This window comes from Perissodus microlepis, chromosome 13 (assembly GCF_051167445.1).
Source record: "Perissodus microlepis isolate ML-2025 ecotype Zambia chromosome 13, ASM5116744v1, whole genome shotgun sequence".
Classification (NCBI taxonomy): Eukaryota; Metazoa; Chordata; class Actinopteri; order Cichliformes; family Cichlidae; genus Perissodus; species Perissodus microlepis.
This window is the reverse complement of record NC_140473.1, coordinates 31,643,611-31,657,155: the sequence shown is the minus strand read 5'-3', so window position 1 is coordinate 31,657,155 and position 13,545 is coordinate 31,643,611. Positions and strand designations below refer to the sequence as shown.

At 49.9% G+C, this 13,545-nt stretch overlaps 1 protein-coding gene across 8 annotated transcripts in view; it reads left to right on the top strand.

Annotated features, from left to right (window-relative positions):
* The window catches only part of LOC146375412 (bone morphogenetic protein receptor type-1A-like), a 40,937-nt gene extending 28,142 nt beyond the window's left edge, over positions 1-12,795 (top strand). For 5 of the 8 annotated variants that reach the window (XM_084949517.1, XM_084949519.1, XM_084949518.1 and 2 more), the window contains 10 exons: positions 1,969-2,250; positions 7,305-7,467; positions 7,554-7,656; positions 7,753-8,036; positions 8,712-8,856; positions 9,197-9,389; positions 9,716-10,013; positions 10,090-10,265; positions 10,376-10,506; positions 10,879-12,795. In XM_084949517.1, coding sequence (XP_084805643.1) covers positions 2,184-2,250; positions 7,305-7,467; positions 7,554-7,656; positions 7,753-8,036; positions 8,712-8,856; positions 9,197-9,389; positions 9,716-10,013; positions 10,090-10,265; positions 10,376-10,506; positions 10,879-11,004 — 1,686 coding nt within the window. In that variant the 5' untranslated portion in view covers positions 1,969-2,183 and the 3' untranslated portion in view covers positions 11,005-12,795. Of the gene's footprint in view, positions 1-33; positions 285-399; positions 1,854-1,968; positions 2,251-7,304; positions 7,468-7,553; positions 7,657-7,752; positions 8,037-8,711; positions 8,857-9,196; positions 9,390-9,715; positions 10,014-10,089; positions 10,266-10,375; positions 10,507-10,878 lie in introns of those variants that run through there. The other 3 variants (XM_084949525.1, XM_084949524.1, XM_084949522.1) reach the window with 3 other exon arrangements.
* Positions 12,796-13,545: the final 750 nt, after the last annotated feature.

Below are 13,545 nucleotides of genomic sequence, written 5' to 3'. Positions count from 1 at the left end.
GTCGTTTGTCTCTCTGGCGTCTTGGTCTCCACGGCGACTTTGGGTGTTTTTGTGCGTTTCAGTTGTGATAACAGCCGTGGGTGTTTTCAAAGGGAAGTGGACGTGTCAGGCGATTACCGGCTGGGGGAGGCGTGCTTCCTGTGCCGGGGGGGTCGCAGCAGATGGTCTGTCCCAAGCCTGCCTCGACTTGCCCGCCCCGTCTGACGGCGTTATCGCCGCACGCCGTCGGCTTTAAATGGAGCGAAGAGCCGCAAACAAACTGGAGGTTTTGTTGTGACGAAGAGGTGAAGAATTTTTCACTCTGTGATATCGACTCAGAGACGCGCACACACACACACACACACACACACACACACACACACACACACCTTTAGTAAATCCTGAGTGTGAATGTTCGGGCAGGGCGGGACTGGAGGGTAAAAAGATGTCGTCTCTCTAACACGCCGTCCAGTTTTGTTTTCGTTCGTGTCCAGAACATCGTGGATCAGCTTTAGGTGGAACTAACTCGCTAACTTCCTGCTAAACGTTGTAATTCTGATAAAGTGGAATTAGCACATAGTTTACCTCCGTTGCCTCTCAGCATAAAACATCAAAGTATTTTGGGAGCCTAATAACAGATTAACCAATCACAGCACTGCTCCTGTGTCCCACCAACACAGAGGTTTATTGGATGGATTCAGCTTGTTTTCAGTTTTAAAGATTTGTTTATGACTTTATTGCAGTTATGAAAATGGGTGAACTTCTGATTCAGACTGTGTCGTGGGGTTGACTTGGGTGGGTGACTGTGGGAGTGTGAGGAGCCAAAACCCCCCAAATCAATAATTCAGTGATGACCAAGTTAAGCATTATTTAATTAAATGGGTCATGAGTCACATTGGCAGCTTTAGCCTTCCATACATGATGACCCTGAATTGCGGTTTGTGTAGACAAACAGTAGAATGTGTCTAAATGTGCTTTCTTGCATTAATGTTTAGTAAATATTAATAAACCGTTCAGCGATGCCTGTCCTCGGATTTGAAGCCGTGTTTGTCGTGTACGCTCGACCCGCCCTGGGCGCCGTCCCGTGTGTGCGTCTTTGTTCTCCGTCTCTCTGGAGATGTGTGAAAAGTGGGTCACAGGTCGGACCCCTTTGAGGCCCGAGGGCAAATAAAAAGTGACAGACACCGGCCACGCATCGCCGCTAATTCCCTCGCACACCCCTCTGGCCCTCTCTCGGCGCCCACTAATTGCGACATTACGTTATTAGAGCTGCGCAGGACCCGAGCGTCGGTAATTGCAGAACATCCCCGGACAAATGGTCGGGTAGTTAGTCGGGCCCTGGAGGCCAGCGCCAGGCGGCCAGGGTCACTAGGTCACGGCACGCTGAGGAGCATGCTATCATCATCATCATCATCACTCTCATGTGAGCAGGTGATTCTAATGTTTTGGCCCAAACTGTTGGTGTGTGTGTGTGTGTGTGTGTGTATGTGTGTGAGGTCACTGTGATGACACAGGAAGTGTTATTAAAGTTAATAACTACAACGCTGCAGAAACAGAAAGCTGCTGAAGCCGCTCGTTTCACACAGGATCAACTGAGGGGCTGCGTTGAGGCCCAGGATCAGATAAAGGAGGATTATTTTCACCGGAGAATCATGCAAAGCTGCCATAGGAGAGCGGGGAGGAAAGCTCTGGAGCTGGAAGAGCGCAGAAATGTTTCCTCTGAGAATCGTGAGCAGCTACAGTGTTCGAACACCAGAGAGATGAATAATGAAACTAATTATAATAAAAGAGGGCGGTGCGATGGTTCACAGCATGAAGGTCGTGGGTTTGAATCCACCAGCTGGCCTCTCTGTAACATGCAGGTCAGGCTGTAGGTGAGCGGAGTTGTCTGTAGTGCTCTCTCGCCCTGATCTGAGGCTTTCCTGATCAGCTGATGTTGAAGTCTTACTGAATCCCCTCTCTCTCTCTCTCTCTCTCTCTCTTCTTCAGGGTTTTGGACCCACAGAGCCTGTGAGACCCAGGAGGACCTGTTTTTGTGATATTGCCCTTCATCACATTACCTCCACCCTCCCCTTGCCTCCATCTGGAGCTCCTCCCTGCTCCTCAGACTCCTGCCGTAGAACAATAACACTATCTACTCCACGCCCAGACCGGCTCATCAGAAGGTGTGGGACCCAGTCGGGTCGGTCCGGGCCTGCTGCAGGATGCCAGGTCTACCGGTCTGCGCGGCGGTGACGGCCGTCGCTCTGCTGCTGTCCCTAAGAACTGACGGTAAGATGTTTAAAAGCTGGTTGGAGTGAGCAGCTGTGCCAGTGTTTGTTTTTCAGTGTCACAGAAACACAACGTGCAGAGATGATGGTGACCGTCATCGGAACCAGCACCAGGCAGCGTGTTTCTCACAGGGTCAGACTTAGAAACAGGAAGTGAAAGGCCACATGTTTAAGGCTTCATATGTCAGCTACATGATCCAGTTATTAGTGGACAAACCTGTGCTTTTATTCTGAAAGTTTAGCTGCTGTTAATCACTGAGCTTGGGCTCTTCCTGCTTCACGTTTTGTTGCCAGTGACCTCATCAGGCTGCGGTTTGGTGACAGCTTCCTGTCTCACGGTCACATGGACTCCACCTGAGCTCCATCTTTTTTTTAATCGTTTCTCGTGTTTTTTGTGTGATTGCGATGGTCCCAGTTAGTGTCGCTGGGCTCAGACGTGTCCTCTCTGACCCACGAGCTGCTCGGTTACTCATTAACCCTTCAGTTTGTCCTCGGCAGATAAGCGCTACTTCAGGCGACGTTAGCATACAGAGTCGCCGTGGGGCTCCTCTGTAAGCGGCGCCCCCCTCCCTGTGCACACAGCAGCCTTTTGTTTAAGCTGTTTTTAAGTGTCGGCCGACCGATAAGGACAGAAACAGACCCAGAAATGTCACGCCGCTCCTCCTGCTTCCGATAAATATTCCCAGCAGCTTCTTCCCGCACATTGAATTCGGCATCTGTGGGTTATTCACAGGGGAGACTTTTCCAGATCGATGGCAGCCGACGTCTGCTCGATGTTTGCAGGTGGAGACGAGCTTCACTGAAGCTGCTGTTTGGATCCTTTTAAATGTATTATAATCATAAACATGCATTTAAACTGCTTTAACCTGACAGCTGATCAATACACATGTAGTCCCTGAGATGTGCCGTCTGCACGCTGCTTTGGGCTGAGGAAGTAAGAAAACGTATAGAAAATATCGATCGCTGTGTGGAAGTAACTTTACTGTAAATAGTGGGAAAAAAGAAACAGACAGGCGTCAATAAAAAGGCTGTAAAACCGATGAAAATGCCGTAAAAGTTCAGACTCTATGGCCGGGTTGACATTTCCACATTTTCCTTCGTGTGGCCCACATTGGACCCTTTGTAAGGCCGGTTGTGGCCCGTGGGCCTTATGTTTGAGTCCTTTGTTCTGTAACTCTGGCTCAATATGAAAGAAATCACTGACGTGATTGTTGAGCGTCAGTTTGAGGGGCCACAGAGTCAGCGTCTCCTCCTGACCGAGTCTCAGGGCGGAGGAGGCGTTCCAGCTTGGCGTGGTTCTGAGTTAGAGGATGTGAGAGAGGTCGTCTCCTCCCTCGCCACTCTCTGACCTCCAAACACCCAGAGTCCGCTGATAAGAGCCGGCTGTAATCTCAGGAAGGGAGCGACTCTCCGCCGTCTTATCAAACAGTTTTTCCATCCACCTTCTCGCCTGCTGACTCCACCTTCACTCCGTCAGAAAGCCACTTGTGTCTGTGACATTTACAAAGTGACGGCGAGGTGGAGCTGACGTGTTAACGTCACTGCTCTGACTCAGAGAGCTGCTCATTGGCTGACGAGCCTCCGTCTGAGTGTCTGTAAATTTACCAAAAGCGCCGTCTTCAGTCTGAGCCCATAAACCATCAGGAAAGAGTCGAGGTCGGACAGAGGGACGACTTCCTGGGCGCCACAGCTAGCGCCCCCTGGTGGCCAGATGAAAAGCTCTTCATGTTCACACGGCGACTGTTTTAATACTGTGTGTGCGTTTGTTCAATGACGAGTTTTTACTGATTAGTCAGGATCTTTCAATAAGTACCTTGTACACCTGCGACAGGTGAGCTGAGACACGCTGGGCAGTGAAATGTGTCATAGATGCTCTGCTGTCCCGAGCTCGTGTCCCCGTGTCAGTGACGATTCGCTGTGACATCATCATACCTGAGTTAGCTGCTCACACACACCTGTGACTTTAAAGACACTGGATGTGAAAATAAGTTCATAGTAATATTTGAGCCGTTGTTCTGAGGAGAAAGCGGATCTATTTTCTTCACAGCGAGGGCTGGAGCGGCGCTCTGAGCCCCTCCCCTCCCTGCAGGAAGCTGTTGAACTGATTGTTGCCGCTCTCACTTCCTCTCTGCACATTAACCGTTTCCTGTACGAGCTGTTGGCGGCGCTAAACTCCCCAAACAGCCATTGTTCTCCGGAAACATCCGTCAATCCCTCCGGATACTTATTCACCCTTGGAAGCGGTGTTTGTTTCCTCTCTGCGGACCCTGCCGTGGCGGCGGCACACTTCGTATTTTATTTTGGAGGGCAGAGTCAGTTGAATGTTGGGGGCGGGGCTTCTCTCTAAAGCAACATAAACACAGGTAATCGCAGCACATTCTCCCACCTGCTGTCAGGCTGTGGCTCAGTCATTCGTTCATCTGATCTTTGAATTATGATAAAGGTCACCGCCGTCTGTCGGCCATCTTTACCCCGAGGATGTTGAAGAAACCAAAGATGAGCCTGTGGATGGGCGGGTCAAGTCCATGGTTGTCTTTCATTGGCCAGCAGATTTCCTGATGAGACGGCGAGCTGCAGGGTCCAAACCAGCTGCTCCCCCGGGGCTGACGGCCCATCACACTCGCCGTTGTCCTCGGAGACGTGCCGTGTGCACTGCGAGCTGCTGTGTCGCTGGAAGGCGCGATGGTTTCACACTGATGGGCGGAGCTGCTGCTGAGGAGAGACTTTGTTTGCTTCTAGTTTTGACTTGCTCTCCTCCGTCAGCGCTGTCAGTCAGGCGAGGCCCCGCCCTCTCAGCAGTGGTTGACTTGGTACAGAGCTGTGGTGACATCACAGCGTATCCATAAACCTCCTGCAGCACGACGCCGCGGCTGTTGGGAGCAGCTCCTCGCGCTCTTCCTGCTGCGTCCGTGTTTCCGTGTTAACTCCTCCTCAGACTCCTCGCGTCCTCTCCACGGCGCTGCTCGTTGTAGGGTTATAACGAGGTTGTTAATTAGCTCGCTGGGAAGATTTTCAGCTGCTCTCTGTCACCTCGGCAACACGAATGCATAAACATCCCCGGCAGGAAGTTGGTGAGGAGGAGGAAGGAAGGGAGGCGGTGCTCGGTGGGCTCGCGTTGTAAAAGTGGAGACAAACAAAGGAGGAGCCGAGTGAGAGGATCCACATGGTTTAGATCAAAGGGTTATATTCCCGTTTCTATGGTTTCACGGGAATATTTTCCTCACAGGAGACAAACTGTCACCACTGAGAATGAAGGAAAGGTGGAGGCCTCCACCTTCAGACAGCACTCAGGTCACAGTGATGCCCACAGGAGGCAGATGTGTTAACGTGGAGCCGGGACACAGGAAACCATGTTTTATGGCGAGTCCACAGTGGGAATAAGGACGAAGAGATTATAAATAAAATAAAACGTGGAGTTAAAGCATAAACGAGGAGTCGTGTGTTTCTGCTCAATATTCAAACTGTCACAGCTGATGTTTAAAACAAGTGTGAGATTAAAATCAATCAAACCTTAAAGCTGTTTATTGTAAATAAGTTGAGCTGATGTTAGCGTGACGGCGAGCAGAGCGGGATTAGGACATAATGTGGGAGCTCAGGTGTGTGGTGGGCAGGTAACTGTGACTCAGCACAGGCAGTAATTAAAGACTCGTGTGTTTGTGCCTGATTACAGACTGCAGACGGCTTCAGTGTGTGAATTATAAAGCTGAGCTTTTTCACCCAGAAGGTTAAAAATAATATTTTAAGTTAAAAATCTAAAAGCTGGAAATCATGTGACAGGAGAAATCAGTAAGCAGACTGATCCGGCTGCAGCTTCATCTCAGCTTTCAAACAACCGTCTCCATCATTTAAAGTCTTTTTTTTTTTTTCTGCTGAAAAAAAAAATCGGCGAGCAGTGATGTCATCATTGTCTAGACCTGAAGGCCTTCATGAACCGCCCCCTCGGGCCTCTGATTGGGTGAAAGGCAGTGACGGGTGGAGCCTCTGCTCTGCCTCTGTCCACATGTGTGCTTAATAATTGTGCCGGCCGCCGGAGTGGAGACTGAGGTCTGGCAGAGAGGACGCTGGGTAATCTGACTCCCCCCTGTGTGCTCTTAAAGTGGCAGCGCGGCTTGAGGGCGGAGCACGGTTGGAGCAGCCGGTGTGGTCCGAACAGAAACAGCGACATTAGGCCGCCTCGACGGCGAGCCTTGCAGGAGGAGGAACGTCCAAACATGTGAGAACGAGAGAGGCGTTCCCCAAAGAAAACGAACAGGAAGCAGGTGATGACATGTGCTGCGAGGCGTCGCAGACGCACGCTTTCACAACTTCTTATAATGAAAACAGGAAACAGACGATGACTGAAGAGCTGAGAGACGATCCAGCTGTTCTGCATCCAGGTGTTAGTTTTACCCCGTCACATGATCACATGATCACATGATCAGTTTCTTTGAGGTGATTTTGCTCAGGATGAACTTTTGTGTTCCTCTCGGAGGGAAACGGAAACGATCAGCACATGAAAGCTGTGATTCGGTAACAGCGACTCTCGGGGGAGGGGCAGGGGGAGGGCGGGACTGGAGGTGAGCTACCAGCAGGTAGTTCATGTCCAGGCATGACGGCGTGCACATCCACATGCCGTCTTTACTCTGAGGAAGGAAGGAAGGTGACGAGGTGTTTGAAAGTGATCTGAAAGACAAATACAGGAGGAGGAGGAGTAACGTGAAGGAGAGCGGTGGCGTCAGCGCAGAAGGAGGCGCGGGGATTAGAGGAGGACTGAGATAAAGAGCAGACAGCTGATAAGGACCATCGTCCCCGTCTCTGCCTTTGATCCTCTCTCTGAAGGCGAGCCGCCGCTCGCGCCCATAAAAACCGTCAAATAAACTTTATTTCTGCTCGGCGATCTCCGACCCGCCGTCTCGTTTGCTGTGGTCCTTCTACGGAGCTCTCCTGCTCCTGCTGTCGTCAGCTGATAGAGGAGAATGTTTCACCTCCTGCAGGAGTCACTCCGAGCTGCTCTCAGGCTTTAAGCCGTCACCAAAGACTAAAAAATGTTTTAACTTCTGTTTGTTTCGTGTCCAGCCGCAGGTCAGAACCCGGACCACGTCCTGCAGGGGACGGGGGTGAAACCCGAGGCCCGGCGCCCTGGCGACAGCCCCACCATCGCACCTGAGGACCTCCCTCGATCCCTCAGCTGCTACTGCTCGGGTCACTGCCCGGACGACGCCATCAACAACACCTGCCAGTGAGTAGAAGCAGCGCAGTAGAGTCTGTCACTGCTGAGTAGAGTCCTCATTGCTCCATGATGATGATGATGATGTCTGTCTTCAGGACGAACGGTCAGTGTTTCGCCATCATCGAGCAGGACGAGCACGGAGATGTGCAGCTCACCTCCGGCTGCATGAAGTATGAAGGCTCTCACTTCCAGTGCAAGGTGAGCTGGTCTGTGTGGGCGTGTCTGTCACTTTTCTCGCCTCTGTGTCTCCTCCCTCCTGACCTGCTGTTGTGATTGGCTCCGTTTGCTCGGCAGGACTCCCCCAACGCTCAGACCAGGAGGACCATCGAGTGCTGCAACACAGACTTGTGCAACAGAGACCTGCAGCCCACGCTGCCCCCGCTGGCCCCCACCGGTAACGTGGAACACAGATGCAGGTGTGAAGCAGGTGAGCTCGTGAAGCCGCACAGGCGACTAATGTGTGTGTGTGTGTGTGTGTGTGTGCGCGCAGAACGAAGCCCCCACTGGCTGGCCTTCCTGATCTCCATGACGGTCTGCTGCTGCACGCTGATCTGCATCACCGTGGTTTACTACTACAGGTAAGAGCTCACCTGGCAGCGACCGGCACACCTTCAAGTAAGCAGAGACTGTTGGACCTGCTGCTGTCGGCGGGGAGAGGCGGCGATGCAGACATCCGTTTAGTTGAAACGCAGACGTGTCTGTAGCTCATTGGCTTTCACTTCCTGTTGATTTCTGATACGACGATAGCCGTGCATAAATCACCTGACGTGGGCTGGTGTAGTGAATTCTTACCGCTCGTAATGATCAGTCACTAAATGGTCCAACCAGCACACAACACACACTAACACATCCAAGGCAATAATGAAGTAACAAACAGCAACATCAGGAAATCACATGTGAAATAAATACAAGTAAAATCAAAGTAAATAATGTGACTGAAAGTGAGCAGAAAGCAAAACTGAAAATATTTCATGTCAAATTTGAGCCTAAAAAAAAAGACGTCAAGTTAAAGAGAAAGTGCTCCTTAGCTCAGGCTTTTATTTTGGAGTCATTCTCAGAGTAAAACTGACGGCTTCCTGTTTACATTTTCTTCACTTTTGCCTGTAGTAAACACACAGACATTTTTATTATGCTCACTTTGGACCCTTTTGTAAAACTGTTGATGAATCAAACTGAGATGTGCGTGCGTGTGTGTGTGTCTGTGTGCGCGCGTGTGTGTGTGTGTGTGTCTGTGTGCGCGCGTGTGTGTGCAGGTATAAGTTTAAGAGCGACCGGCAGCGGTATCATAAGAACCATAAGGACCAGGAGCACGATGTCTTCATCCGGGAGGGCGAGTCGCTCAGAGACCTCATTCATCAGTCTCAGAGCTCAGGCAGCGGCTCAGGGCTCCCCCTGCTGGTAGGAGCTACAAACACACCTGCTCTGATTTAAAGAACAGTCAGCACCAGCAGTGACTTTACTTTGTTGTCTATTAGAATTTATTTTTGTTTCTTTGAGTTTTATTTTATCTGGTAGTTTCAGTTTGATTACAAGTGAAGGTTGTTCCACCTGTGATGTCATCGCTGTCATTGATAAAAACGACGACGCTGGCTGCGGTGGAGGACGCTCGAGGGTCAAAGAAGAGGCTCACACACACACATACAGAGCTTTGTTTTTAAAACGGGTCAAAGGTCACAGACCAGGTTAACGACCAGGAAACTCGGGGCACCCTTCTGAAACTTCCTTTCTGCGTCCTCAGGTGCAGCGGACCATCGCCAAGCAGATCCAGATGGTACGTCAGATCGGAAAGGGGCGGTACGGCGAGGTGTGGCTGGGCCGCTGGAGGGGAGAGAAGGTCGCCGTTAAAGTCTTCTTCACCCGAGAGGAAGCCAGCTGGTTCAGGGAGACGGAGATCTACCAGACGGTCCTGATGAGGCACGAGAACATCCTCGGTAGGCTCTTGCGCCAAACACGTCCGCGTTCTCACGAAGTTACGGTGCAGGTCATGTGTGTAAGCGAGTCGTGGGTTCTGAGCAGCTTTATGATGCCGTCCGAGCCCGAGGACTCAGAGCGCTCGATACGCCGATTTTGATTATGCACGGCGCCGCTGCCCAGCAGAAACAGCTGAACCATTATTTCAGCTTCATGAAAGTTCATCAGAGTGTCGGAGGAGAGAGACCGCGCTAACCACGGGCCAATAAGAAATGGTCTCCGGGCGCCTGAGGCGAATATAAAGTAAATAATGTCAGGTGGATGTTTTTACCTTCCTCCTCTGCAGGCTTCATCGCGGCGGACATTAAGGGCACGGGCGCCTTCACGCAGCTCTTCCTCATCACCGACTACCACGAGAACGGCTCGCTGTACGACTTCCTGAAGCTGACCACGCTGGACACGCAGGCGCTGCTGCGGCTCGCCTACTCGGCCGCCTGCGGCCTCTGCCACCTGCACACGGAGATCTACGGCACGCAGGGCAAGCCGGCCATCGCCCACCGCGACCTGAAGAGCAAGAACATCCTGATCAAGAAGAACGGCACCTGCTGCATCGCCGACCTCGGCCTCGCCGTCAAGTTCAACAGGTTCGCGTTTACTCCGTGGTGCATTCTCAGGCTGTTCTGGCCTCAGCTGACCTAACCTCTCGTTGTGTTGCCATAGTGACACGAACGAAGTGGACATCCCCCTGAGCACCCGGGTGGGGACGAGACGCTACATGGCCCCCGAGGTCCTCGACGAGAGCCTCAACAAGAACCACTTCCAGGCCTACATCATGGCCGACATGTACAGCTTCGGACTCATCGTCTGGGAGATGACCCGACGCTGCGTCACCGGGGGTACGCACAAACAAACGCACGCACACTCACACACACCAGAAGAAGAACGTCAGCCGCTGTTGGGCGCGTCAGCCGCTCTGACGTTAATACAGGTGTTGTTTCCTGTGCAGGTATCGTGGAGGACTACCAGCTGCCGTACTACGACACGGTGCCCTCTGACCCCTCCTATGAGGACATGCTGGAGGTGGTGTGTGTTAAGGGCCTGCGGCCGACGGTGTCTAACCGCTGGAACAGCGACGAGGTGAGGCTCGGACTACTTCCTGTCTGGTTTGTCTCTCTCCCGACTCTCGAGGATGTTTGTTTTATTCCAGCCCGATGGGAAAGTTCGAGCTTTTGATTCAAAACAGCAGCCAATACCGGGACTACTTCCTATCTGACCTAACCACCAACGTATTCCTCCGCTGACCTGTCGCCGGTCTCTTTCTGCCATCCTCGTGTCTGAACTGTAATCAGTCAAACTGAGACTGCGGCGGATAAATACGTTGGCGATGCGGTCAGACAGGAAGTGTCCCCGTGCCGGCGGCAGAGAGTTGGGTGTCACAATGATGGTGTCAGAGCGGCTGTGTTCTCGTGACTTCCTGTTCGTCCTTTAACGGCGTATTTGTGTCCGCAGTGCCTCCGGGCCATGCTGAAGCTGATGTCAGAGTGCTGGGCTCATAACCCCGCCTCCCGCCTCACCATCCTCAGAGTGAAGAAGACGCTCGCCAAGATGGTGGAGTCCCAGGACATCAAGATCTGACCCCACCCTCCTCCAGACTCACCTCAACCTCCGCCCCAGACCGCCTCTTCATCAGGGGGATGAAGGGGAGGAGCTAAAAGAGCAAAGGACCCATCTCAGGGCTGAACTGTGTCTCCTCCTCTTCCTCCTCCTCTCTCTGCGCCGAGTGACGCTTTCTGTGAAAGCCAAACAAAAGATACAGATGACTTCCTGTGGAGGGGCGAGGAGGGGGAGGCGGGGCTTTCATTCCTCATGAATGAACTGAGATTTTTTTTTTATTCCTTTGAGGACCCACCTCGCCGAGCTTCCTCCACCTCCGCCTGTTTGAAAATGTTTTCTTTGTTTCTCTTCAGGACTGAGTTCTCCTGCCATATTAAGATATCATCTCCACGCTTAGTTGAATATAAGCAGAATAAGGTACTATAATAACATGTGAATTTAAATGTGTAAATAAACGTTATCTTTAGATGCCGTGCCTGCTCGTGAGAGGAGTTCAAACCAGAACACTATGCTGCAGTGGTGTTGACGTCCGGCCGACTCCTCGGAGACGCCGGCGGGAGGTCGCGGGGTCAGCACGGAGACGTCTGCCGTCCTGTTTGTCTGTCTGTCTGATGAAATTTAAAAAAAACTAAACAAAACAAAGTGGCGCCAAACCCGAAGAAGACCTTCACGAAAATCTCAGCGACGTAACCGCTTTGAAAGGGGACTTATTCTGCTCAGAGTGGCTTAGTATGATTAACCCTTTGAAATAGTACTCATTTGTCTCACACAGCTCACTGTCTTCTGATTGGCCACCTTCTGGAAGCCAGCAGAGGGGCAGTACCTTATGTTCGAGAGTTCCTCCACCTCTTGCTGACGTAGATGAACTGTAAATCTGGCTTATTTTATTTTTAAAGTAATCCAGTTTTATGGGATATTTGCCCCTTTTTAAGGCCCACCTCCCAAAGCCTGACTTTATTCTGATTAGCCAGGTTCTGGAAGACTGCCGAGGGGTCGCTTTATCACTCCTTTTTAATAGCAGTGTAATAAATTTGACTGCAGCTCGTCTGCAGGGCAACTGTGAGCCATCGGGGTTGATTTATATTTAAGACTTTGTATTTCATTGACTCTGGACCAACCCTAGAGCGCCCCCTGTGGAAGAGGAAGTCCACAGAGGGGGGCGTTGTTGAGGTTTGGACTCAACAAGCATGGATTATTTTTACATAAGTTTATGTCATCATATGAAACTGCATGCAGTCAAGTTGATCGTTATGCGAGTCAGAAAGTAAGAAAGCAGAACAGGTCCCCTTCGAGCTGATTGGCTTATTGCTGGTGAGTTTGCTTTAATCATTAGGAATATTTGGGAAACTGGTTCCGGATGTTTTTAGCCTAGCTTAGCACAAAGACTGGAACCTCGCCTCATCAACTCTGGATGTGTTTATAGGGTTTCTCGGACACACGTAGAAATTAAAATGTAAGAATTGCTGTTTTAGCAGCGGTGCCGCTAAGCTAACAGTTTGTGCTAAGCTAGGCTACGGTCGCTGTTAGCGGTTTCGTGTCGGCGGCAGTGGGTTCGCCGTGCATGTTGGCTGCGCGTGAATGAGGCTAACGTTCGTACAGCAGCTATTTAAGCAGTAACCTTAGTGTGTCTGTAATTAAAGCTCAGTATAGAAATAATCTTGAATATGTAAAAGTCTTTTTGTTTCCTGCTGTTGGTGTTTTGTACAGCATCTGGTATGGTGCCTTATGAGTTTACCAACGAAATGAAAACTCTATATACAGTCTGTCCAATGTACCGATTTTTAAATAAATACTCTTATTTTAGTACACAAAGCCACAGCGTCGCTCTGCTTCTTTCCCATCAACACCCGAGCTTTTACTTTGAAAATCCTGCATTTAATCTCGTTTTTGTTCCTACAAGCAAAAGAAATTTGGTCATGAATTTTATTTCGGATTGACTTTTCTCATTTTACTTCCCGCGTTGTCAGTGTGCTAATGTTCAGAGAGATTTAGTCAAAATTGAATTAAAATAGTAACTTATTACATTTCAGCTTTTACCAACTCAAACTTTGTAACTTCCCATTTGAAGTTATAAAAACTTTATTGGAGAAAATATTTTATTTCTAATGGAAAACAAAGGTTAACTAATAAATATCACTAACAATACAATTTTCAGGTAATTCAGATTTATTTAAAAAACATACCTAAAAATCTGCAAGTCAAGATTCTAAATGTTCATTTCCAATAAAGAGGAAATCAAATTTACTACAGGATTCATGTGATCCACCAAGTTTTAAATTTTGGCATTGGATGACATGGATACTTCAACATTTTAGAAGTTTTAACTTTAAAAATGTTTTTGATTCCATGTCAGCGACAAAATGATCCTGGGACTGAAACTTGTTGCATTAGAATTTTGACCAAAGGATTACTCAAATATTCAAGTTTTTTGTAGTTTCACAACCTTAAAATTGTACTAATACAGATTAACCCTGATTTTGCAGTCAGTTTTGGTTTTATCTAAACTTTCTGTCGTGAGCTTCCAAATGTCATTTGTTGATTCTGCAGGCGATCACTCAGCTG